Source organism: Bombus fervidus, chromosome 19 (assembly GCF_041682495.2).
Source record: "Bombus fervidus isolate BK054 chromosome 19, iyBomFerv1, whole genome shotgun sequence".
Lineage (NCBI taxonomy): Eukaryota > Metazoa > Arthropoda > Insecta > Hymenoptera > Apidae > Bombus > Bombus fervidus.
Genome location: NC_091535.2, coordinates 3,805,380 through 3,832,260, shown reverse-complemented (window position 1 = coordinate 3,832,260; position 26,881 = coordinate 3,805,380). Strand labels below are relative to the sequence as shown.

Sequence of the window (26,881 nt, the reverse complement as noted above, 5' to 3'; positions counted from 1 at the left end):
TAAAATGTACTATGCGTTACAACTTCTACAATTACCGCAGGTCTACTGCGTTTTTATATGAATTATTATTGAGCGATAAAATGTCTACAAATCTGGTTATGAAAATAATGAACAAGTAACATAAGAAATATTTATAATGTTGCCATATAGCATTTCTTTAAAATATTTCACCGAATTAATCATTAATCGATTACACTATCCTCAATTTCTTACTCAAAATAATGTAAAGACTCGATCCGTGTAAAGAAAGAATGAAACAATAATTTAGAAAATTGTGTTATACATATGTATTTTTACACGTGTGAAAGAATTTTCTTTGAACTATTAATTTTGAACATACTTTTAGTCTAATATCTTATTTCAATTATGACGGCAAAGAAAATCTATATGACTTATCTCTGTTGCAAGAAACACCATGAACAACTCATAATATTTGAAATTTAAATATTGCTAGTAAAATTAAAAAAATGAAATAAGTACTTCGATTCAATTATTATTCAACTATGTAATTTATAACTAAAGAGTTATATCTCACTAATAAAACAATATTGTTATTGAATATCGATCTCCATTGAAATTATACGACTTTGTTTAAATTATGCACTTGTGGCTTCATATTATCGTTTTAATATTTCTTTAATAATAATATTTTATTTTTAATCGTTATTGTATTATAGCTATTTTTTACTATCATTATTATTTATTCATTTATAGTCGTACCAACTAGCACCTATTTTGCGTTTAAGAACACACATATGTTATTGTGGTACACGCGTATAGGGCTCTAATAACCTAAGTCACATAGAACTCTAGAAAGCACGTATATCTTTTTCAACATAAAATTACGATTAAGTGAAACGAAGAAAACAATCTTCTTTGAAAAATATTACTTGTTTAAACAACTGATATATTTGCACTTTGCACAGATGTATAGTCATTTCCTATAAATATTGTATATATAATTATGAATTGTTCAGAACGAGGATAAAGAGACAATATCGTATGGCCATACAGTAAAGCATACATGCAATTTCCATTAATAAAAGAAACTTTGTTAGAGTTTACTTTACAAAGTAAAAAGAGTAATTATATAGAATAAAAGTAGATTTGAATTTTTTTAATTTCTATGCCTTGATCTTAGATAGTAATCATAATTGGAAAAAGTAAAACATTCTATTTTTCAGATTAAATGATAAATTTTTTGTAGATTTTAATACATTCATATATTTTTATATAATAATTTTCAATAATGCTTTAGGTTTATAACGAAATAATTTCTATTCTTTATTTCTACATTTTCTCGGTATGTACAATTCTTCCAGAATCTCTCATTTCATTCTCCTTTACTTTCATACATGGGATCTTATTAGAAATTTTAAGATAGCTTTATACTAAAATTAAATAAAAGAAATCCTAGGGGAGGTGAAGAATCAAAATAAGTTATCGTTAAATTATAAAGATCTTTCTTATAATAATTTACGCCGTAATAAAGTATATTCATTACTTTTTCTGTTATTACGAAATTGAAAGTAATTATTTATCTCGTTCATATGAATGATAAATCAATCTGTTGTTATTCCATCTTTTTACAAAAATATTTATGAGCCTATGTCTATATAACATTTCTTGCCTTTGCGCATAGAATAACGTTTCTTGCTTTTGCGCATAGAATATGTTAATATCGTTTTGCGGAAAAATCTGCAACACTTCGTACATAATAATAATATCTGTAGCAGGAAAAGACTAGTAGTCCGTTACTACTAGGGATTCTGTTGAAAAGATGTAACAAAATTCTCAGACAGTGTCGAATATTAGAGTATTCAGATAATGGACGATTATAGTTGCTCAGATTTCGTTATGTGTTTTCTTTTTTATAATCAATGATTTCAGACCATCACAAAAATCACCGATTCCCTTGAATCGTTACGATGATTTCGTGGATGATTTGAGCCACAGAAGCAGATCCCAGGAACAAACACCGGAACCGCGGCTCGTGGCAAAAGCACTTTATAATTTTATCGGGCAATCTCCGCGGGAATTAAATTTCCGTCGCGGTGACATAATATTTGTACGTCGCCAGGTAGACAAGAACTGGTACGAGGGTGAACACAATGCTATGATTGGCCTGTTCCCATCGAATTACGTTGAGGTAATTTCACTTGGAAAAAATTAACCTTTATATTACTTTCTTCTTGGTATACAACACAATTGTACAATAGTATGCATCACAAACAAAGAGATTCTTGTCAAATTAGTATTTTGATCAAATACTTGTTCATACAGGGCCTGGTCAAGTAATATGTACGAGCGAATCTGAGATAATTCTATAGAAATCAGGATTGCTAGTGATCTCTATTTATTATATAGATTTATTTATTGTGATTGAAGCAGGGAACTATAACTACTTAACTAGAACTTAATGTAGTAATGTGATACAACTAAAGACAACTAAACTGATGGTTCACAACTCAATTTATAACTTACAACTAACAACTTACAACTAACAACTTACAACTCACAACTCACAATAACTCGACAACTCACAACGACTCGACCAACTCGTGAGTAACGATTAACCCGCAACTACTCGCAACTTCCTCGCAACTGCAATTAGTCGCAAGTCAGTCGCAACTACAACTACAACTATTCGCTACTAACTGTACACTCTCTCCACCAAGACGTCTTTTTTTATACCAGAGTTTTCGATATTATTACAACGTACACGTGTTCTACAGTTGTTGACCTAAGGTGGTCAAGTACATCTTTTTTAATTACTTAATGTCCTAAGGGGCTACGGGCATATGGCCCATCGCGATTTCCCATCCTTCTCGGCCCGATAGCACTTTTATTGTTTTCTAGCTGTAGTTCTCCAACGATTTTTTCCCCGATACTACAATTCTTTATGAAACAGTAAGAGAAAATGTAGGATAAAATTTTGTCGTTCAAAAATTAGTTTCCAAGAGAATCGAAATTGAAAATCCACTGCTTGTATATGCAGTCGCTTTTTCTAATGTTTCATTTACACGAATTTACTATTTTGTTTTTTACTTAAATTAGTTTACAGTGGAGATATCGAAAATTCCTTGTACTTTCTTGAACAGCTTAACAGCTCATAAATGTCACGCGGATGTTGTGTACAAGCATAATAAGTGTTATATGTACATATACACGGTGGGACGGTCATAATAGTATAGTCTAGCAGATGGTGATCCTATGTGAAAAAATAAGAAAAAATTTAGCCTAATAAAATAATTTCTTCTGAGGTTTCGTTTTCGAGAAAATCGACTTTAAAGATTTGTCAGGTTTACTTGAATTTCGTTAATACCAGACTGAACATAAGTAAACAATCGACAGGAGTTTCTACCTACTACTTTGAAAATAAAACTGTAGAATAAAACTTTTTCAAATAATGCTGCGTTTCTCAGAAAAATAAATTTGAAAATGTATCAGGCGCGTATACCCTTAGTTCGTAATTAAACATGTGTATTTCTTTGAAAATGAGGCTCCTAACCGAAAAATGTTATTTTACATTTTCGATCTATTACACACCTAGTCGGTACTTAGTCAAGTTAGAGTACACTCAACAAATTTTCAAACTCGATTTTTTTATAAACGAAGATTTTCTTATAAAACTTTATATAGGTTTGGGGTTGATATTATTTTAACCGGCTGCAGTGATGTGGTCAGCAATCAATACTAACTCATACACTGTTACGAACATATTATAGGCATAATTCAGTGTAATGGTACTAATAGTTTTAGCGAATATCTCGGATATCGGAGCCAAGATACAGTAACATATAGAGGCAAAAGTTATTCAGAATCATGTTTCCGACAACATATTAAAAAATCGAAATCGGTGCGGATGGTATAATTCTACAGAATTACTATACTAGTTTTATTCTATACTTTTTTATTATTTTTTTATAAGGAACGTTAGAAACGTCATACTCGTTTGCGGGTAGTATTATTCGATCGTAAAGAATTACGAAAGAGATTCTGAATACTTGGAGTCACTCTCAAAACTGTTACAATGATTGACATTATGTTAGTTACAGATTCAAGAAAAATATATGTTGTTGATCAAAATCGGATTATATTGCAAATTAATATAACACTATTATGCTTTTACATATTCAGAAAATAAAAATTTAATTTCATTTTTAAAGTTAAATATAATGTTTTATGTTTTAGAAGTGCGTTTCAACACTTTTGCACTGTATTATACATTCTGCTATATTTTACAATTTTCAATTAAGAAAGTCAAATTTGTATTAAATGCACATCGCATGCGTATGTTGCCATTAAAAACAGAACGTTTCCCCACGGGAAAATGTTCATTAAACAACACCATGAGTTCGATTTTTATAGACACGTGCATTGTTTATGTTTACATTTCACGTTCACTTTTTTGAAGAACTAACTCTTTTAGCAGTAACTCTTTTAGTTTATATTTATCACTGCAGTAATACTTTGATGAGTGGTGCCAATTTACTAGTATTGATAAGCATCAATAAAGTAAGCACTTTATGATTGTATCAAATTGACACACATATCCACAGAGATAGATATATCACATAGGAAACTTGAGAACTAGAAAGCTTTGAAGAAAATAAATTACGATATATATTTATCTCCTTAAATAACTGTCTCTATCATTTTCTTCGCGAAATTCTAAATGCGTCAAAATGACGCGTCCCGTAAATCTAGTGTTAAACAAAATTTATCAATGAGATAGGTAGCTAAGAAACTTGAAAAAGAGTTCTATCAGGTTGTAGCAAATCATTGGATGGTCATTCTCGAAAATTAAATGAGCACCCCATGGTAACCCTTAAAAATTGTTTTGGACTGGACGTTAGTCCGCATATTGTTCGTAGAGGTTTAACACCAAAAGATTATATAATACGTGTTAAAGTAGAAAAACCACTGTTTACCATAAGACATCAAAAACTAGGATTACAATTCACTGAAAAGTATATTAACTGGACAGTTGATTATTGGAATTTTCAGTAAAATTTGTCTTTTCTCAACAGCGTTTTTCTGATTTTTATTTAACTTTTCTCTCATAATACGAATCATTGCAACAGTTTTGAGAGTTATTGTATATGTATTAGAATATTGGTATTAGATTCTATACACTCATGTTTATTAAACATTGATAATATTACATTATAACGAAGAATTCTTAAAATAAAGCTATTTGTTAGTACACACATATACAAAATACCTTCATGTTATAGTTAGCTCAATAATTATAAAAGTCAGAAATGTTATATTAATTCTTAATTATTATCATTGAGTTATTTGTGATAACAGTTTGGGTTAGTTTACCTGATGTATTTACACAAATTAATATAAAGTGCTTTAAAATTACATAATTAACACCTTCTTGTTAATCGCCTACGATTCGATAATATTAATTGAAGTTTAATGTAAAAGGAAAATAATGTTAATGATAAGATTATTTATTTTTCTAATCTTGACAATCTATTTCCTTCTTTCTACTTATTTTTTCCAGTTGAGCTTTAGCATTTACTAATAAGATTTCGCACCCACATATCTTGTAAATCACTTTACAATGAAAAGTAATAATATTTGAAAAACGTCAACTTATAAAGAATAACACTATCTTTTAAATTACAGATTTTACCTTACGATGGTATACGCACGACCCCAAAGAAACCTCACGAGGGTCAGGCACGAGCTAAATTCAATTTCGTCGCCCAAACAAATCTCGAATTATCTTTAGCCAAAGGTAAATATAAAAAATATATCAACATATCTCAGCAGCAAAAATTTATACTGGATATTAATGTAAAAAGATATATCTGTTTTTACGTGATCAGTATTTAAGTGACAATGTAGGAAAGATGTATTTTTATTTAGCCAACGCGCAATATATTAATGTAACGAAAAATTTCCAGAATCAGTACATCATCAATACAAAAACATTATTCTTTTAGGGGAATTTGTGGTCTTGACAAGAAGAGTCGATGAAAACTGGTATGAGGGACGTATCGGAAATAGAAAGGGAATATTCCCCATCTCCTACGTTGAAGTTATGACAGAGCCTGGCCTTAGATCAGGTATTACTCACTTTCTACTATGTAACTACAGCAAAAACATAATATCTGTATGAGTTTAAAATAATGCTCTATTTTGTTTAACTATTTTGTTCTATATCTATTTCACGTAATATATCTTTTACTTATACTTTTGATATTGAATAAGTACTGTAAGTGACTTTTTTAAATTATAGAAACGCCAACACAAAACAAGCCAGTTGCCTCTCCAGCTGCGCATAGTCTTTTGGCAAATGGATCAGCTGGGGGGAAAATGAGTATGGGATCCCATCACTATATGCCGTCCATACCAGTTAACATTAACACAACCCAGCCACATTACAATTCACTGGTTAGTAATTTAAAATACACTCTCATTATATTAATTTCTTCAGTGGTCAATAGTATACTATAAATATTGAACAAAAAAGATAATAATTACAAAATATTCTAAAATGATTGAACGAAATGATATGCACAATATATCATCCTTGTTTCAAAAATGACACAGCACAAAAAATTAATTTGTTTTTCAAATTATTATCATGAATTCGAGTTTAGATTATTATCTTTTATGATTGTTTAGGATTATAAATTGAAGATTACAAAAGAGATATTTGATTTTGGTTTATAAGCATTGTCTTTCTAGTTGATAAATTTGGTTAAAAAAGTAATATTTTATTATATTTAAAAATAATTCTATGCCGAGTTCTAGCTATATATAATATACTTATATATTACAGAGATCAGGATTATAGTGATCTTTATTTATTATATAGATTTATTTATTGTGATTGAAGCAGGGAACTATAATTATTTAATTAGAACTTAATGTTGTAATGTGATATAACTAAGGCAACTAAATTGATAATTCACAACTCAACTTACAACTTACAATTGACAACACAGCTCACAACTCATGAGTAACGATTAACCTGCAACTACTTGCAGCTTACTCGCAACTGCAAGTAATCGTAACCCCAACTACAACTATTCACTACTCTTTCTTTTTTTATTTTCTTTTTTTACATGGAGGGAACCTTTATAGGCATCTCGCGTTCCCCGGGGAGAGGACGCGAGGTAGTACCGGATACTATTGACTATTCTTTCCACCAAGACGTCCTTACTCCTACAACATACAAGTGTTTTTACAGCTGTTAGCCCAAGAGTTGTTGTTGGTCAAGTACACCTTTTTTAACCTCGCAGGTGCCCTAAAGGGGCACGGGTATATGGCCGATCGCGATTTCCCATCCTTCCCGGCCTGTCAGCACTTTTATTGTTTTTTACCTGTAGTTCATTGGGATTTTCCCAACGGTTTTTTCTCCTTACTAAAATATAAATGTAGTTTTTTTTCCCTAAAATTAATTGTTTTAAACTGTGCCACTTTCGTAACAAGATTAACTACAATGTTATCATTGTATCATATCCTGTGACTTGGTTCTGTGACTGTGTCTGTGTCTATCTTATTAGCGGACGAACCTAGAAACTTTTTTTTTTTATTTAGTAGATTATTTACAATCAATTCTCATACAGAATTTTAAGTAAATTATTTTGGCGTGGTACTGTAACTTGGATTATAAAAGTTTATAGTATGTTTGATTCTAATTGAATCTAATGCTTTAATCTAAGGGGTATTTCCTTTTTAGTCTGCGGATCTGATCCGTCGTGTCAAGTAATTGGGTAACTAATGAGTTTTGGTGGTTGTTGACTCTTATATTATAAGTGTTTCTGAACTTGGATATTTCTTCTTTGACTGTAGGTATCTTAAGGTCGCGATGTATTGTTTCGTTGGTAACATACCAAGGTGCATCTATTAAGGATCTTAGAGTTTTTGATTGGAATCGTTGGAGAATTTCTATGTAGAAGTTACTCGCTGTTCCCCATAGTTGGATCCCATAGGTCCAGACAGGTTTTAATATGGTTTTGTATAGAATTATTTTACTCTGCGTGTTTAAGCTGGAGCGTCTGCCAATGAACCAGTAGAATTAACTTAGTTTTGTTTTCAGTTCTTTGGATTTATCTACGATATGCCGTTTCCATGTCATTCTTCTGTCTAGAATCATGCCCAGATATCTAACTGAATCTTTGTTTAGTATTGGAATATTATTTATGGTCACCTGTGGGCAGGATTGTTTTCGCAATGTGAAAGTTATATGACTGGATTTATTTTCATTTATTTTGAAGCGCCATTTGTGGAACCACTCTTCCATAGAGTCTAGACCTTGCTGGAGAGTAGAGGAGGCAATTGTCGGGTCTGTGCGCGAGGCTAATAAGGCTCTATCGTCAGCAGTTGTATGTCGCTGTGGTTATATCTGTCGAAGTTGGTAAGCCTGCAGTGTAGATGTTGAACAGCAGGGGTCCGAGGACACTGCCTTGGAGTATGCCAGCTTCTGTTGGAAATGTTGAGGTTATAGCGTCTAAGTGTTTTACCGTGAATTGTCTATTGGTTAGGTAGGATTTTAGGATGGAGTAGTAGATGTGTGGTAGAGTTTTCTTTAGTTTGAACAATAGTCCTTCATGTCATACTTTGTCGAATGCCTGTTGAATGTCTAGAAATACCGTAGTGCAATATTTTTTCTTTTCTAAGTGTTACGACCGTTCGCGGAGAGACGCGGTCGCGAGGAAAACGCGTCAGCGAGAGGCGTAAATTCTCGCTACGATTCAGTTAATCGACGCCGCGAAAGAGTCGTTCCCCTTGTTTCGATTAGGATAACAGGGGTGGTTAATTGAAATCAACGCTGTGTTAACAGGTTAATATGACGTATATATTCAACGATATATCACACAATATTATGAGCGTCACAAGTATTTGACGATGAGTACAGTTAATGCGTTACCGAAAATATGACCCGACTTGACGATATCTCTCGATGAGATAATTAGACTTTACAAACGGATTGATTTGAAGGTAGAACCGTGGTAGACTTGTTGACTGTTCGGACGACGAAAATGGACTAATCTGACAGTGACGATGCTGTGTCAGAGGAGAGCTAAGAAAGGGTGTGTCTAGCGCACGGGATCATTGGATTTGTTGATGACAGTTTTTGGCCAGGAAAGTGAGGGTAATAGACATTGTTTCTATTGGCTATTACGATTGTTGGTGGACTAGGAGGGGTCTTAGCCGCCCTCGATAGAAAGTTGGTGGTAGGAAGCATCGCACGTGTGGAAAAACTAACTTTCAAGTGTTTTCCAGAAACAAAGCAGAGACCTTAGAAAACGCTTTCGTAAAAAGATCTTTGTTCGATCTGAATAACTTTAGCTAGAATTTTCTAAGATTTATGGTCGGTCCTTGAGATTCTTAAGGGTACGCAATAAGGATGTGCAGACATCTGGCTGCCATTCCGCTCGCGACGCGAGGCCCGATCCAGGTGGAGAGTCGGCCGACGTAACACTAAGTCTTGGGTGATCTTGCGAGTTATACGATGAATTTGTTTTATCGTAGAATGTTGCTTTCGAAAACCGAATTGGTGATCTGGCGGTGTTTTTAGATCCTCTAAGAGTGGAAGGAGTCGTATTATTAGCATCTTCTCGAATAGTTTGGACAAAGTGGGCAGAAGACTAATTGAGCGATAAGAGCTGGTTTCATGTAATGGTTTTCCAGGTTTGGGAATGAGAGTAATCAATGATATTTTCCAGGGCTTGGGATAGTATTGAAGGCGGAGAATTGCATTAAAAATGGAAGTGATGATTGCAATCCCTTTTATGGGAAGCTCCTTAACGGTTTTGTTACTTATCAGATTATGCTCCGATGCTTTTTTGGGGTTTAGACGTCGGATTCATTCTATGACTTCTAATGATGAGAAAAGGCTCAATAGGAGGAGACATCTGGAAGGGAGAGTGCAGGTATTCAGTTATTTCATCTGGAGTAGTGTGGGAATATGGTTTGAAGACGTTAGTTAGATGACTGGCAAACAAGTTAGCTTTTTGTGTAGAGCTACGCGCCTATCTACCTTGCGTACAGTGAATTGGAGGGATTGTTAGCGGAGGACGAGAGAGTTTCCTGGATGCTTTCCATAGTGAGTAGTTAGAGTTAGCTGTGGGGATAGGTTGGCAAGCTATTTTTGAAAACAGTCGTTTCTATAGTTTCTAACGGTTTTAGTGAGTTTTCTTGTTGCATTATTTAGCTTGCGCTTATCGTCGGATGTTCTATGGCTCTGCCATATTCTTCTAAGTGCGTTTTTCTATGATTTTCTTTAATATGTGGTGGGGATATTCGTGTTTATTGTCGAAGCTCTTCATAGGTGCGGAAGAACGGATAGCGTTTACTATGCTGGTGTTTAGGTATTCGGCGGCTGCTTCTATATCTTCGTTTGTTTTTAAGCGAATTGAGGCTGATGTTATATGATTGAAGATTTCCCCAAAGAGTTGCCAGTTGGTGAGTTGGTTGTGAATAAAGCCATTAATAATTGTTGAGTTAATTATTGTTATTACGGGTGAATGATCTGAAGAGAGTTCCACAGAAGATTTGATTTAGATATATCTTGGCGAGATGTTTTTGGTTATGAAGAAGTCTAATAAGTCAGGTAGTTTGTTATTATCAGTGGGCCAGTATGTGGGTTCGTTTGTACTGAGGTAATTAAGTCTGTTGGTGTTTATACTGTTCAGTAGATTTTCACCTCTTGCTGTAATAAGTCTGCTGCTCCATTGGGTATGTTTAGCGTTGTAATCTCCTCCTGCTATGAATCTATTGCCGAGGTCTTCGAGGAAGTTATCGAAGTCCTTTTTAGAGATAGAATGTCTAGGAGGACAAGTATACTGCTGACGTGGTGATTGGACCATGCCAATCTTCTATTGTCACGTTTGTGGCTTGGAGGTGGTCCTTTTGGAATGATGGAAGCTCATAATATTTTATGCTGGTTTTTATGATAATTCCGGTGCCGCCATGGGCTTTTCCGCCGGGATGTTGAGTATGATAGAAGTTATAACCATTTATTTTTAGGTAATTTTTATCGGTGAAGTGGGTTTCAGATGTGAGCATTACATCAATTTCTTGTTGTTTTAAGAAGAATTCTAGTTCGTATTTGTGCTGAGCTAGATCATTGGCATTCCAAAGAGCTATATGCAATGGTTTTATTTTACGTCGCAGTGTAGTTTGCTCACAAGGAGTGTAAGCAGTGATAGCAAGCTTTTAAATTGCTCTGATTGTTGTTCGATTAATTTTTCGAGCCTATCGAGGGTTTTCGTGTTTTGTGGACTGGGAACTGGGACTGGAATATTTTGGGAATGTTCATTATGGATTATCGGTCTGCTTTGTACTCCTTGAACTACCGGAGCATAGGAGGTTGAAGGAGTAGATAGTTTTTGTGGGCTGAGTGTTGGAATCGTGAGGTCCTTTACTCTGGGTTTGGGGTACTTGTTGTTATATAGGGTCTTGTAGGCTGAACTGCCTTTGTAGTTCGCAGGGTGGTCTCCTTGACGGTGGATACATTTCGCAGGAGTTTCTGCTGATTTAGTGCATTGGTCTGTAGAATGAGGTCCTGCACATTTGACGCAGCAGTAATTGCGGTTGCAATATTTTTGCGTGTGGCCGTATTCTGGCACCTTTACACTGAACTATCTCTTTTTTTGTAAAAGGTGGTTCGAATTTTATTATCAAGTTCATTAATAGGTTGATATTATATATTTCTTCGTTGTTTGACTTTTACTTTAAATCAACAAAGAATAAAGATAGTGGGTTTTTTAAGATAGTGGGTTTTTTGTAATTATGTGTCTTATATTGCTGATATTGGTAACTTCATGGCCAAGATTTTGGAGTTCGTATTTCAGTTCGTCTAAGTTAGCAGAGTGGTGAATATTGCGTAGTACCACTCGAAAGGGTCTTTCTTGTTTTAATTGATAAGTGTGGAATTTAGCGTTCAGGGTTTTTAGCAGCTTTGTTAGTTTTCTATAGAAGTCTGGATTAGTCGGCAGAATTTTAACCTGATTGTTTTTGATTTTTAGTTGGTAATCTTCTTTGTTGATGTCTTTCTCGATGAACTTGATCATTGTTTGAATATCGATGACATCATCGATGAAGATTGGTGGGGGAGGAGGAGTCTTTTGCTTTTGTTGGCTTGGTGGTGTTTCTATTACGTTCATAGTGTCGTGTGTGGATTCTAGTAGTTCGAATTTGTTGTAAGTGGAGATATTTATATTTTTGTTGGGTAAGTCTAGCTTGCGTTTTTTGTTGTCGTTTGTATGGTTTGGAACATGGGACAGTTTGTCCTTTTGCCACGGAGGAGGGAGAATAAAGCGATTACAGCTTTGCTCGAGTGAGCTAGTTCCAGATGTTTGGGACATCTTCGAGCTAGTTAATTCAAATTGAAATAACTAGTCGAGAGGCTATGATTCGGATTGGAGATTAGAAGAGTCTTATTGTTTACTATTAAGTTTAGAAGCACTTGTTTTATTTTGATTTCACTTCACTTTCGACGGAGGGTCGTCACTTGTATTGTGAACTGCACTAGGCACTGGGCACACACGTGTTCACGCTTCCGCAGTCGACGGCTGAATATGTTGAGAGTTATATATAACATATTCAGCCGTCGACTCAAATATCGATCTTACGACTAATTTTGTACGGTGGCGTGTGAGAGCACGAGGTACGAAATAATCCTAACAGAGTTGAGGTGAGATTTTTGGCCATGCTTTTTCATTTGCAAAAGGCTGTTAGGACGACGGAGTAGAACGACTGCCCGCTTCACAGTTTTCAACATGCGCCGATCATTTTCTTGAAAGTATTCCTCTCGTCCAATATCTAAGTGAAATATTACATTTCCTTGGGTTTTGCACTTCCGCTCTCGATTCAGCTCGGCCATCGTTTAAGTCATCCTCTCGATATCCACGTAATACAACGTAGATGGAACATCCTATAGATACTGAAGCCGATAGCGATATTCTATCTCCGGTTATTCAACAATCAACAGAATTGACTACTATAGCGTAGGCGGATGTATAAGTAACGTCTGCATAAGCAGAATTCAATGGATAGTACTAGAATTGTTTTATTAATATCTCAGAAACCAATAAATACTTGAAGCTAACATTTCATCTCCATCCTCCACTCATTTTAAATTTCATTACCGGTACGTTTTGAAACTACAGCTGCAATGTTTACGACTGTGTGATGCTTCTATTCGAAATATAAAGCCGTCGAATTTTTTTGCATAAACTCACTGTTGTTATTTCTATATTCAGAGATAGGATCACAATAGCTATTAATTTTTTTCTTTGGATAAATCTATCACACCGTTTTGAGCCGAAAAACCTTTATTGCACATTCTTACATGGACTAGGACTCTACTTAAACACAAAACATACATGGAAGCGACATACTAAATCAATTATAGACAAAATACGGATAAAAAGAAGACAGATGTACCGGCGAAACTCTAAACTCAGTATGGAAAATAAACTAAAAATTTACAAAGCGATAGTAGAACCAATTTGGACCTACGGAATACCATTATGAGGGACAGCAGCAATGAGCCACATGAATAAACATGAATAGAGTCGCTACAATCGAAGATATTCAGAACAATAGTCAACGTCCCATGATATGTCAGAAACGAGGATATACGCAAAGACTTCAAAATATCAACGGCCAAAGAAGAAATCGGCAGGTACGCAAACAAATACAAGGAAAGAACGGCAACACATCCAAATTAGCTGACTGCTGAAGCGAGCAAAACTTTCGTAAAAAGAAGACTAAAGAGAAAACACCCCACTGACCTCACTAAAGAAATAAAATAGACAAACTGGAAGATGGTATCCCGCTGGGATAAGAAATCGTCGACGATTTGTATAGCTCACAATTAATTGGGGAAACACCCGCCATACACACAAAACGCGCGCGCGCGCACACACACACATACGCACGTACACAAAATAAAAGATGAATACAAATAAAAGCAAGGGCGTGAGACACGAAGGTGCACGCGGACCAAGTGTAATACCCATAACTGAGTTCACTAAATGAGTTTTTTTATTTATACCAAACTAGTTCTGTGTAAAGACTGTACCTTTCTTTGTTAAAATAAATGCATTTCCAAGGAAAAATAGGGAAATACCCGCCCAGCAAGTGGATAATCGCGGTTCGAATCCCGAAATATAGATATATTTAATTTGATTTTATTTCAATTCTTCACTTTCATATTGTTTTAATGTACCTTTTCATTGTTGTAATTTCTAGCCACGGATGGGCGGTAGCAAATTACATGTTTCACAACTTAACGAAGCATTACATATCGACACCCATTCTGAACCAATACCGTAAGTTTCTTTAAAATGTTTCAAATAAATTTAAATCTCCATGTTCAGAAAGTTACTCATTTTAATCGTCAAAAATATTTAGGAAGAAAATTTGTTTTTAAACAAAATTACTTCATTATTAATATCGCCCTATTATTGAAAAAATTCAAGTTGTACATATTATTTATTTGATATTTCAAAATATATTTCAGTTCTTCATAGTATTATTAGATAAACTTCTATATAAAATAAAAACAAAAATAACAAATAACAAACTCCAGTTCTGATGTCAATCAGATCTTTTCCTTCATATTTAACGATAGAATTACAAATTGCATTTGTCTTTTATACAACCTTCGTCTTAATACCTCAAACATATCGTGTTGTTTAGTTTCGTGTATGATATATTTCATCGTATATCATAATATGTAGATATTTTATATCTGTTTCTTTAATTGTTGATAAGACATCTTTTAAATTCGAAATGGCAATAAACATAATCGTATTAAACAGACATTTGGTATATCTATTAAAAACTATGACGAGTATTATATTTTGTATGTTTTATGTATTTTATATGAAATTTGTGCATTTTTGTCTTTAAATTTCGTATAAATAGATAAAAATTTATAGTCTACTTATCAAATAGACTTTAATTTAATGGAATCAGTAAAAACAATTTTCTAAATATCTTTTCAGATACCGAGCTCTCTACAATTACAGACCACAGAACGAAGATGAGCTCGAATTAAAAGAAGGTGATACGGTGTATGTGATGGAGAAATGTGACGATGGTTGGTACGTTGGTTCCAGTCAAAGGACTGGTTACTTTGGTACATTTCCCGGAAATTATGTGGAACGATTGTGAGAAATGACAACAAGCGATATCGAACCGCCGTCGTTTACTTTTTACCAAAGCAGTAAAAAATCGAATCGTTAATAAATATAAGCTTTAAATGTTAACGATAAAGTTCAACGATACTCTTGTCACTACGGTCTTTTCCTATTCGTAAATTTTCAACGCTAATGGAAACGTAATATATAAGATAAAAAAGAAAGAATCAAGAACGATCGCATAAATATATTAAAAAAAAGACACAAGCTGATCGAAACTTTATCGTCGGATTCACCAAAAATTCATGGAAAATGAAATCTAAACTTAAGGCCTCATAACATATATGTAGTGTATAATAATATTTAGTAATTTACTATACAACATTCATAAGAAACGAGTGCGTCAGGACGACGTTACGAGAACATCGAAATAGAAAATGAACATGATACGATTGGGTATGTTTTATCCGTATATCTTTATCTAGATCCACGAGTTATCAAACCGGATCTGTTCGTGTGAACGAAATAATGTATAAATAACATGCAACTGTTCACAAACCCAAATTCATCGAATCCACTGTTCGTTAAAACGGGATCATTGCGAAGGTTATACTTTACAGGTCGGCACGAGGAATTTTTATCAAGCCTATGTAACTTCTGTATAATTATACAACTTTCGTCGATCCTCCTATCGGGAGGACTATCTGGTTTCAGTAACGAACGAAATTATTCGTATTAGCTGTTTAATTGATCAAGCGACAATCGTATTGTATAGTTTCTATCTACTTACAGAGAGATGTTTGAGATCGAAGTCTACTGTGAAGTAGAAAAGAAATCTTGTGTAAAAAAAAGTATATATATATTAAATTGAGTATAGTTCCCGGATGTTAATCCTCTACTGGTACAGTTGGGTTGTAGCCAATTTACAGTTTCAGTTGGATCATTTCATCATAGAGTACTTCATTTCAATGCATAAAGATCATTTATAGAGTTTTTGTAATATAAGATATAGGACACAAATTAAAATAAAATACCTTAATTTTTTCAGAATATAGTAAAACAGTGAAGAATTTGTAGTCTAGAAAATAATCAAGATTTCTCGTATTTCTCAGACATAGAAAAATATTTATTTTTAGTTTATAAAATTTCAGTAAATTCTAATAATTACTTTATCAAGCTTTCTTGTGTTTCTGACGTCAAATTCAATTTTTTAAACTCCAGTACATTTTAATATTTATATCATCAAAATTTTTTGTACTCCTGATATCGGATATAAAAGATATATATTCCTTACAGCTTTTCAAAATTTTTAAAAATAGTTTCAATAATTACGTTATGTATGATAATATATAAACTATAGAATTTTAATGGGTATCATAATTGACAATTTTCTGCATTGTTTGCATTTTTCTTATATTACATTTTCAAAGAATTAAAATTAAGTGATCTACACATGTTTTAAATCTACCCCCAACTATTACGGTAATATATAATTCAAAGACACCAATTATGAATTGTGTAATCCTTTTTACGTTTTTTCATATAATGGAATTTTTAAAATAGATTATATACTAATAACAGATCACAAATTAAAGTGAAAAAAGATTAAGGAAAATTCCACAATGTAAAAATAAATATGGATTGCCGCTTGGTCAAAAACATTCTGGGAAGCGATGTTGATGTTGGATTACGAGATTAAACATGAGATTAAACCGAAACATTCTGTTTTACCTCCGTTATACTTTTGGTTATACACCATTTTCTGTGACACGTAAATAAACAAGACGACCACGATGAGTAAAGAATTTGCATCAAACTTTGCTAACGGCAAATTAAATTTGCGATGTTAAAGAGTCTCTGGATCAGTGCAATACTATCACAGCGAAGCTTTTTATGTGAAACGTTGTCTGTGAAATTTTCACTGCAAAATTTTCATTGCGAAATTTTCACTTCGAATATTTTTCACATGTATTAAATTTGTCAAATCTACCCTATCAAATTGCATAAAATATTACTAATTATATAAATTTTATAAATTATACAAATTACAACATACGTAAATTCTGTTCTGCGACTATAAATCACGAGAGAAAAGATATTCGTAACCGAAAAAGGAGACTAAAAATTTGCAATTTTAGCGGAAGATTTTCGCACCATTTCGGAAATGATATAAACAAATAAAGAACTCGCTAAGTTTATTACAGTAAATTTACAGCAAAAAAATAATGTTCGCTGCCACCAAAAATATTTTACATCGGTTTGAGGAATTCGTTAAAATGCAAATATCTCTTTGCCGTTAGTGAAATTACGAATTTTTATCCTATATTTTAAAACGATTTTGAAACAAACCAAAGATAAACGTTTTGAGTAATTTGATTTCGAGTCAAGTACATAGGTAAAGTTTATGACGAACCTAGTGAGAAGTTTGTTCACGATGCGAAGCGTTAACAGCCAGTTTAGACGATACGGTATCTTGATCGATTTCTTGATCTTACTTTCTTTATTTATCTATTTTATAATATGCATGTGAATACGTTTTCCACCATGTTTCGATATTACAGTGGTCAGAGAAAAAGGAGCATCAGAAGATATTGGATACATCCTGTTGTGAAAGATAGGTATCAATTAGATTCCTATCAGATTCCTATCAGATTCCTATCATGTCTCTATTAAGTACAGATGAAATGAAATTTTCGTATATCAATGTCTATAACTATGAGACTAACATTAATCACGAAGAGAAAGTTATGGCATGGTTAAGAACAGTTTTTAATTCTTATTATAGTACACAATCATTATATACATTATACATATTATATATAATCTAATTTTTAACACTACATTAAACACTACACTAAACACTAATTTTTAAAGTTACATTAACCCTCTGCTTGCAGTATGGTTCTTCGAGTCCCAGACGAAATTTTCATTATTTAATTTCTACGAAACGAAAATGTCAATCTTCGTGGTTCCTGCATCTAAAAAAGCTTGCAACTACAAGGCCTTGACTACGCAAACACTGTTTACTTCATTCAATTCAGTTCCGAATACCATGAGGGTAAAATGAGCACTGTACCTTCAGCGAACCATATTGCCATCCACATCAGTCTTTTGCTAAGTGAATCTTTTTAAATGCGTAATTTTTTTTATTTTATTACATATATCAATTCCTTGGTGACCGCTTAAGTGTCTTGTATGACTCCTATATTTCTCATACATTAGTAAGTATGACATATGAAACCTTCTTTTTTCGACACGTGTCTCATATCATTTTTCAATAATAAATAATCTACACAAAAATCCTGCAAATTTAGATCTCAAAATAATTATACTATTCTAAGACTGATAAATTTCTTTTTCGAAATATTATAGTCTTATGGGTAGAATCCAACAATATCATCCTTTAAATATTTGTTTAATACAGAACTGTATACCTTGAAGAAAATCCCATTTTTTCATAACTTTCCGTCAAATTTTTATTTTGCTTGCAAGAAGATTTAGACATTTGGCTAAAGTGTCCTTTGTATAGTAAACTAAGGATTATAATAAGTACTTGAGAATTTTTCATATTTTTTGAAGTCCAAAACAATAAAAAACCAGATCAGAGACTAAAAGAGCTGATCGCGTTAGTATAAGCCATGTTGCGGGCGGAGGGTTAAGTGCAAATATTGAAATTAGAAATGAACTAGATCCCTAAATGACAATAATTTTTAAATTATTGATGATCGAATTCTGACAGATTCATCATGTGCTATAATTTTTTCGTTCATAAGATTCATTTGTTAATTATTTAGAAGGATTATATGATAGATATGTGGCTTATGATAGAACAGTGATTATATTCATATGTGCAGTTTCATAGCTTTCTTTGTTAAGTTTATAAACTTTCGCTTGAAATTCTAAAATTTCATCATTGTTGAATATATATAATGATGGCAAAAGACATTTAAAACATGAAATATGACAAATCTTTTCTTCATTTCTGGCAAAAATTATTTTTCTGATCTATTAATTACATCATAATCTTCTTCTAATGAATTACATATTTCCAGGCTACATCTTTTACATTTTTATCTTTATATAAATTTGTTTTTTTATCTCATCTAGTGTGTCTTCGTTCCGCCAACGAAATTCAAAATTCCCTATTCATTTTTGCCATTTTCCACGTTTTAGACACACTTTATACTATACCATGATTCTTCTATAAGTACGAAAAAAAAAAAAAGAACACGCATCGATCGATTCGATTTTATTGCCGGATCATCTTATACATTGACAAAACCAAATATCGAGAGCGAGTGCGTTAATACACAAATAAACAATCGGCAAATGTCATATTACACACTATACCGAATACAATTAATTCATATGTTTGGAAGTTGAACGTGCGGCTAAAATATAGAAATATGTGAATGCTGCTAGATATTGTAAAAAACCACATTGTCCGAACTGGCTGTGGTTAGTACGTAATTTTTTAGTGAAGATTGCTGCGAGAACGTGAAATTTTTCAAAATTAATGAATTTGAAACCGAGAATTGATTTTCAATTCGAGGAAGGCATGAGAATTTCCTTCTATGTTTGTAGATAAATCAGTCGTGTTGTTGTTACATTCGTGAGTATCGAAGAGTAAGCGATTTATAATTGAAAGTTTGCCTTCCCAAAATAATATTTTTGTAAACATTATTTGTACTCAGAGTTATATATACATATATACATGTAAATTAATTATATAATGTATAGAAGATATATCTATATACGTATGTATACATAGTTACAATATCACACGCATATATAAAGAATATATAAGATAATTAACAATATAGTTAATCGCGCACGTGTTAAGATGCACACGCGTAATATTCACAAAAGAACGAGTCGTGTTAACCCCTATAATTAATTAGTCGTAGCTAAAAGATTTCCACTGATGTCATACACAAATACGAGATTCTACGATTTTCGAGAACGTTTCGTCATGACGTTCTAAGTTAGTCTACTACTTAAATCTAGAAATAAAGAGGAAGAGAAGAAAATAAAAAAGATAAAAAAATGGATGCAGTTGCAAAAACAGACAATACTTATTACTATAGTAACTTCGTAAAACAAGAAAAGATAATCAAGTAGTGAGAGCACTAATCTAACCAGTTACGATTAATAATAATTGTTTCAGTTGATCGATTAATCATTGTTCATGCGTCAACCGATTGTTTTATACGCTTGAAGAAAATGCACGAGTTTCCAAAGACTTTTATTGTAAAATTATTTTGAATTGCTAATTATATATCGCGTTTCTAGATTTCTTTACACTGCATATTTGTTTATTTCAAATTATTTATTTTCATTGCTTTGTTGAAATGATATTTTTGGATTTATAGGATTCTTCGAACGATAGTGATTATTTTCAAGCAATTGTTTAATTACAGATATTATAATACGTGAGTATTCTGAAATACTTTTAGAAGTTCAACATTCGTTTACCTTATTATTTCAAGTTCAATGTCGTATTATATCTTGACGTATTATATGTATATACATATAATTACTTTGGTACTTTATTTCTTTTGTTTGTTAAATTTATATAATGAATGTCTTTAATTAAATAAGTATTATTGTAACGGATGGGCTAACTAGAAGCACACAATTTTACAATTTCATATGTATCAATCAACTTTTACTTCCGATTCAAGTAGATTTGTACGATGTTACAGAGTTATGAACGCGAAAAAATGAAGAAAATGAAAAAGGTTAATCTTTGAAATTCGTAGAGATGAAGAAAATTTTTAAATGCACATTTTTCTATATTTGAACTATATTTGAACCACGAACATGAATTATGAATTTTCTTTAAAACTTTTTAGAATTGTTTTGTATTTGTTTTTTAATAACTGTATTTCATATCTTTAATATTTCCAAACTTTATCGCAGAAGGATTAAAAATTATACCTTGAAAATCATTGGATCTCAATACATTATACAATATAACATCCATTCTATTCAAATTACCCTTTTCTTTACGAAACACATGTTTATCGTATTTTTTCTTTGAAAATTCAATTACTCTGCATATAAAACTACACAAGATATTTAAATCTACGTCGTGCTCCAAATGAAGTGTTACAAGCCGTTTTCTTAAAAATCAGTGAAGGTGCTGACTTCATTTTTGGTATAAAAAATGCTACAGGAGAGCTGATCTTTTAGTGTGAAAAGCGACTTTTACGGTGAGAAAGAGGTCGTCCTAAATTTTTTTAAATGGTAGATGATATTAATTTTTTGTTACTCGGATAGTTTTTATCAAACTGAATAACATTTACTTAAACTATTTTCTTTCTATCGCACACAATTACAGATTTATGGCGAATATTTTGTTGACGTGTTGCTTGTTATGAACATGTCATCAATATCGGTTACTCCATGAATATTATCAAATGTTCAAGAGTGTAGACGAGTTATTAATAAGTCTCTAAGAAATCTAAAAATATGATTTTGAACATTTAGTAAAAAAACTACTCCGATATTTTTCGTTTTCTTCGCCTCATTTTCACTTCCTCGATATTTCCCTCCAGAACAAATTTTTCGACATAATTCGGTAACTATGCATAATAAAAAAATGGTTCAAGTAAATGGTATTCAGTTTGATAAAAGTAATCCAAATAACAGAACATTAATACCACCTCCCATTTTAAAAAATCTAGGGGCTCTCCTTTTTCTCTCCAAATATTGCCCAAAAAAATTGGTTTCGCACTATAAGATTGGTACCTCCTGTACCACTTAATTATAGGAAAAATGAAATTGATATTCATTAGTTTCTGAAAAAATATCTTCATGACATATCTTCTAAAAATCTATATAATTACTGTATTTTCAATTTAAGGCAGATTTTTATAAATCTATTTCATTTTCAAATTATATATTTATCAACATTATCATACTATTGGATTCGTGTATATAAATCTGAAGCATCTCATATGTTTACATCTTCTGTTACGTACATGTCTCCCTGATATAATCTCAGGCGTGAATTTGGGAAGCTGAAATGAAAGAAAATACTGTAAGGTGATATGCGATGAAAGGAAAATGCGAATTTCTTCGATCAAATTAAATCTTCCGAAATATCAGTCGTGATTTTCGCGAAATCGAAATGTAGAAAATTCTTATAACGTTATGGAAGAGAAATGATAATATGGAATACCAAATATCGAGTATGTTTTGTAGTAGGCTTTTTTTAGTGACAAAACTTCATTACATGCTAACGATCCAAGAAAATAGATGTGATGATCTAATAATAGATTGCGAATTTTTATGCATTTGTGGGAAATTTGTGGGAAATGTGTAAAAATTCGCAGAATGCAGATAATATGCAAAAATATATAAAGCATTCAAAGCAGGTTCGTTATAACGAGTGGACATGTTATAACATGTAACGGATTACCATAATCTCTATTTAGATTTCATTTCTAAATTACGTTTGTAAACACATAAATTTCCATAAATATCCACAGTCTAGGTATACAAATGTGTATATTGTTAACATTTTCAATTTATATGTACGTAAATATATAATATATAATGTATAACATAGTATATAATAATAATAATAATAATATATAATATAATATTTATATTATATTAATAATAATAATATGTATTATTATTTATATATTATATTATATATTTTTATATATGTTATTATATTATACAATATATATATGTATGTATGATATGTCATATTCTAATAATGTTTTCGATATTATTTATATATTGGAAGAAAACTATTTATATATTAAAAATATTACTTTAAATGTCTATTATTTTTTGATAATTGTATGCCGATGAGAACCTATTCGATACAAGAATTATTATAGATTTTGATCGTAATTTCTACGAGTCTCTTTGCGAAGAATATACAATTCAGGAATATGCGATTAATAGTATGTAATTTATGAAATTAATAACAATGTTTGAGTTACCAGCAAGTTTCCACATTATCACTTCCCCTTCGGTATTTAATTTTAACTCATTTTGTTGGATTCTTAATTCGCACTAATGATAATGTAATTGTGTATTGTATACTCAAAATTTAAATAAACCTAAGTCTGCTACCGAAACTGCAATTTTTTTTAATAAAGTAATTCATCCAATTTTGTGTGGTCAGAATGATTTATGTTAAACATAATATATAATATTATTAAATATTATATAAAGTATTCTATATTAAAAATTTTTTGTGATTTTAAATCATCGCGGCGTGCATTGTTTTGTCATTTTTAATTTACATATTATATTTTAGTTTCAGTATATGTATAAGATTGACAGACATGATAAATATTATTCGGAGTTTAGAACTCGAATTCGTCCATAGTTCCGGTTAATACGAACCTATCTCATTTCCAATTTAAAGATTGTGTTACGACCATTCACGGAGAGACGCGGTCGCGAGGAAAACGCGTCAGCGAGAGGCGTAAATTCTCGCTACGATTCAGTTAATCGACGCCGCGAAAGAGTCGTTCCCCTTGTTTCGATTAGGATAACAGGGGTGGTTAATTGAAATCAACGCTGTGTTAGCAGGTTAATATGACGTATATATTCAACGATATATCACACAATATTATGAGCGTCACAAGTATTTGACGATGAGTACAGTTAATGCGTTACCGAAAATATGACCCGACTTGACGATATCTCTCGATGAGATAGTTAGACTTTACAAACGGATTGATTTGAAGGTAGAACCGTGGTAGACTTGTTGACTGTTCGGACGACGAAAATGGACTAATCTGACAGTGACGATGCTGTGTCAGAGGAGAGCTAAGAAAGGGTGTGTCTAGCGCACGGGATCATTGGATTTGTTGATGACAGTTTTTGGCCAGGAAAGTGAGGGTAATAGACATTGTTTCTATTGGCTATTACGATTGTTGGTGGACTAGGAGGGGTCTCAGCCACCCTCGATAGAAAGTTGGTGGTGGGAAGCATCGCACGTGTGAAAAAGAACTAATTTTAAAGTGTTTTCCGGACACAAACCAGAGATCTTAGAAAACGCCTTCGTAGAAAAGATCTTTGTTCGATCTGAATGACTCTAGTTGGAATTTTCTAAGATTTATGGTCGGTCCTTGAGATTCTTAAGGGTACGCAACAAGGATGTGCAGACATATGGTTGCCATCCGAGGCCCGGTCCAGGTAGAGAGTCGGCCGACGTAACAGTAAGCCTTGCCCAAAGATGAACAATATTTACTAACAATTGGAGGAGAAATGCGAAAATTCGTAACTGTATTCAACGATTGAAAACGCCGTAACCAGCGCAACGTCTTCGGCTACGTCGTGATCACAGGTTAACACTGCGAATAATCGTTTTATCGTTAATACTTCGTCATTTAGAAAAACAATTATTTTGTCTTTAACGACTTTGCGAAACCGTAAGCAAGAACGAATATGTCAATTGGCGACGGTGTTCTCTGTGGATAACCAGCGTGGTTTCGTAGGTCTCGCCCAAAGATGAGCAATATTTGCTAGCAGTGGGAAGAGAAAGAGAAAAGCCCGTAGGTGTTTTCGATGATTGAAAACATCGTAATCAGTGCATTGTTTTCAGCTGCGTCAGATCACTAATTAATACAGCGGACGGCCGTTATGAGTTCAATATGTCTTAAATAGGAACTGTGTTAATCGTCTATATATGATATTCTCGGTTGTCAATTATAACTGTGAACGAATAATTTTATTTCGATGTCGAATATCGTACAAACATGAAATTATCAGAGAAAAGAATATACAAAATTAAAATTCTCAGCTTGACTATGTATGTTGTCGATCGCTCTTAGATCTACAACTTGTCGGTTAGTCGAACCGTAACAAACTTATTTGGACTCAATAGTTAGCGCAATTAATACTTATAAATTTTCAACAAACTCGATTTCGATTGAGACTAACTAGTTGATTAATTATTGACAATTGACTGACAGACTGACAGATGTAAACTTTTTGATTGACAAATGGTGACTGGTAACTCGTAACTAATTACTCTAAGTCGCTACGCTTATTTATATCTAAGTCTACCATGGGATAATTCTCACGTGACAGATTGCTCCCATGGGACTCACAACGCTGCAGTCTAATCTTCCCATCGACGTGACAAAATGTGGATGCTGTAATCGCCTATCATTCGCTGATGCCTCGTCTGCTTGGTTATCTTATTCACGCCGTGTCTTAATCTCTCAGCTTCCTATCGACGCTATGTGAGAGAATGTCGCGTGACTGTCGTGCAGAGAGTCGTGGCGGGAGAGTCGTGGTGGGGCGATCGCGCGTACAGAGCGGTGCGCGTTAGCGGCTGTCCCATTGTTCCGCCGACTCTCGATTGTGCAACACGTATTATTTCGTGCTCTTCAATAAAGTCTTCTTTCCGAGCATTCGTGTGTTTGTCGTGAGCTTTATTTCCTGTTTTCTGGAAAGTGGTGTGAAGTGGAATTACTGATCATAGTGCGTTGTTTTTTATTGTTCTGCTTGTTATGCTCATTATGGGCTTTATCAATTGAGGTGCGTTAACTTCGTACTATTATTTAAAATGTTATAATCGTGAATATTATCAATTGAGATGCGCATGTCCTTGTGCTTTTCTTTGGATTATTCATGCTTGTCGTTACGGGAATTTGAATCAGTATTTCCATGTGACTGTCGTTTTGAGTGTTTTGCCTTGCTTTTAATTAATTGACGTGGTTTTGTTTTCCACGATAACAGGTTTCGTGTTCGTTCGTTTTTGATTCGCGTTTCGGTTTTCTTCAATTATGAACACGGAGGCGTCTACGTCTTTGGTATCTGATACAGTTATACAGGTGTGTAATTTTACATTTTGAATTTATCCCTTGCTCGCTCTTTGATTGGTATTTATCTCTATCCTTCCATTTTTTTGTGGTTTCTTCTAGCGCAAGAAGTGGAAGCAACGTAAGAGATATAAGCCAAACGGTTCAAGGCAGCGCGGTAAACGCGGAGGCGTGAGATGTCAAGAATAGAAGCGAAGATCACTCATGCGTAAACTGTTTCTCCCGGCCGGGAATGTCGCCGCAAATCTTCCGCTGCCGTCATTCTCGAATGATCCTCCCATCAAATCGATGATAATGAGAATACAGAGGTTCCCCCATGTCCACCATCCATCGAGTTTCTTATTACTGACGAATGTGCGACGTCCGACTGTCCGAAGAGATTCCTTCGGAAGTTTTGGGTGCTCACGTGCGTAATCACCTTTCGGGTCGGGGAGGAGTTTCGCTTATTGTTCGTGCATGGTGCATGGTGCATGGATATGTTTCGTCAGATGTATCCTGAGGAACATTTCGCGGACGTTCCTTGTCTTGACTTTGATTTATTCAACGTACATTAGTGTATTTTTTGTTTATTTATTATGTGTACGTTTATATATTATTTTATGTATTTAGTATATATTTTTTTATGCATGTAGGAGATGAAAGAACATGAGCCTTTCCTTTGGAATTTTTTAGGGAAATCCCAATACTTTAGACTTCTTTTTATAGCTGTACTTAAATAATAAAATATAGCTTTTATGATTTAATGCGATTATGTTTGCCCGAGATTTATGACACTGGGCTTGGGCTCGAAGTGATAAAACTAGTCGGTAAACGTAGCCGTGGTCACGGGATGAACGTTTTCACCTAACAGTGGTATGGAGTAGTTGTATAGCTCTCCTTAAAAAAATGCAGTTGTAGCGGCACGCGACAGTAAACTTCCCCACGGTTCCTGTCCCGTGGTTCGCTACACAA

At 33.2% G+C, this 26,881-nt stretch overlaps 1 protein-coding gene and 1 long non-coding RNA gene across 2 annotated transcripts in view; both read left to right on the top strand.

Annotated features, from left to right (window-relative positions):
* Cap (Cbl-associated protein) overlaps positions 1 to 18,375 on the top strand; it is a 491,821-nt gene extending 473,446 nt beyond the window's left edge. Inside the window, exons 25-30 of the mRNA XM_072021537.1 lie at positions 1,891 to 2,149; positions 5,644 to 5,755; positions 5,964 to 6,086; positions 6,260 to 6,414; positions 14,233 to 14,312; positions 14,991 to 18,375. Of these exons, the coding sequence (XP_071877638.1) occupies positions 1,891 to 2,149; positions 5,644 to 5,755; positions 5,964 to 6,086; positions 6,260 to 6,414; positions 14,233 to 14,312; positions 14,991 to 15,159 (898 nt within the window). The 3' untranslated portion in view covers positions 15,160 to 18,375. The remainder of the gene's footprint in view (positions 1 to 1,890; positions 2,150 to 5,643; positions 5,756 to 5,963; positions 6,087 to 6,259; positions 6,415 to 14,232; positions 14,313 to 14,990) is intronic.
* A 7,109-nt stretch (positions 18,376 to 25,484) lies between these two features.
* On the top strand, positions 25,485 to 26,559 carry LOC139996980 (uncharacterized). Its single transcript, XR_011802474.1, has 3 exons — positions 25,485 to 25,646; positions 25,848 to 25,942; positions 26,033 to 26,559. It is a non-coding gene; the product is annotated as an uncharacterized lncRNA (long non-coding RNA).
* Positions 26,560 to 26,881: the final 322 nt, after the last annotated feature.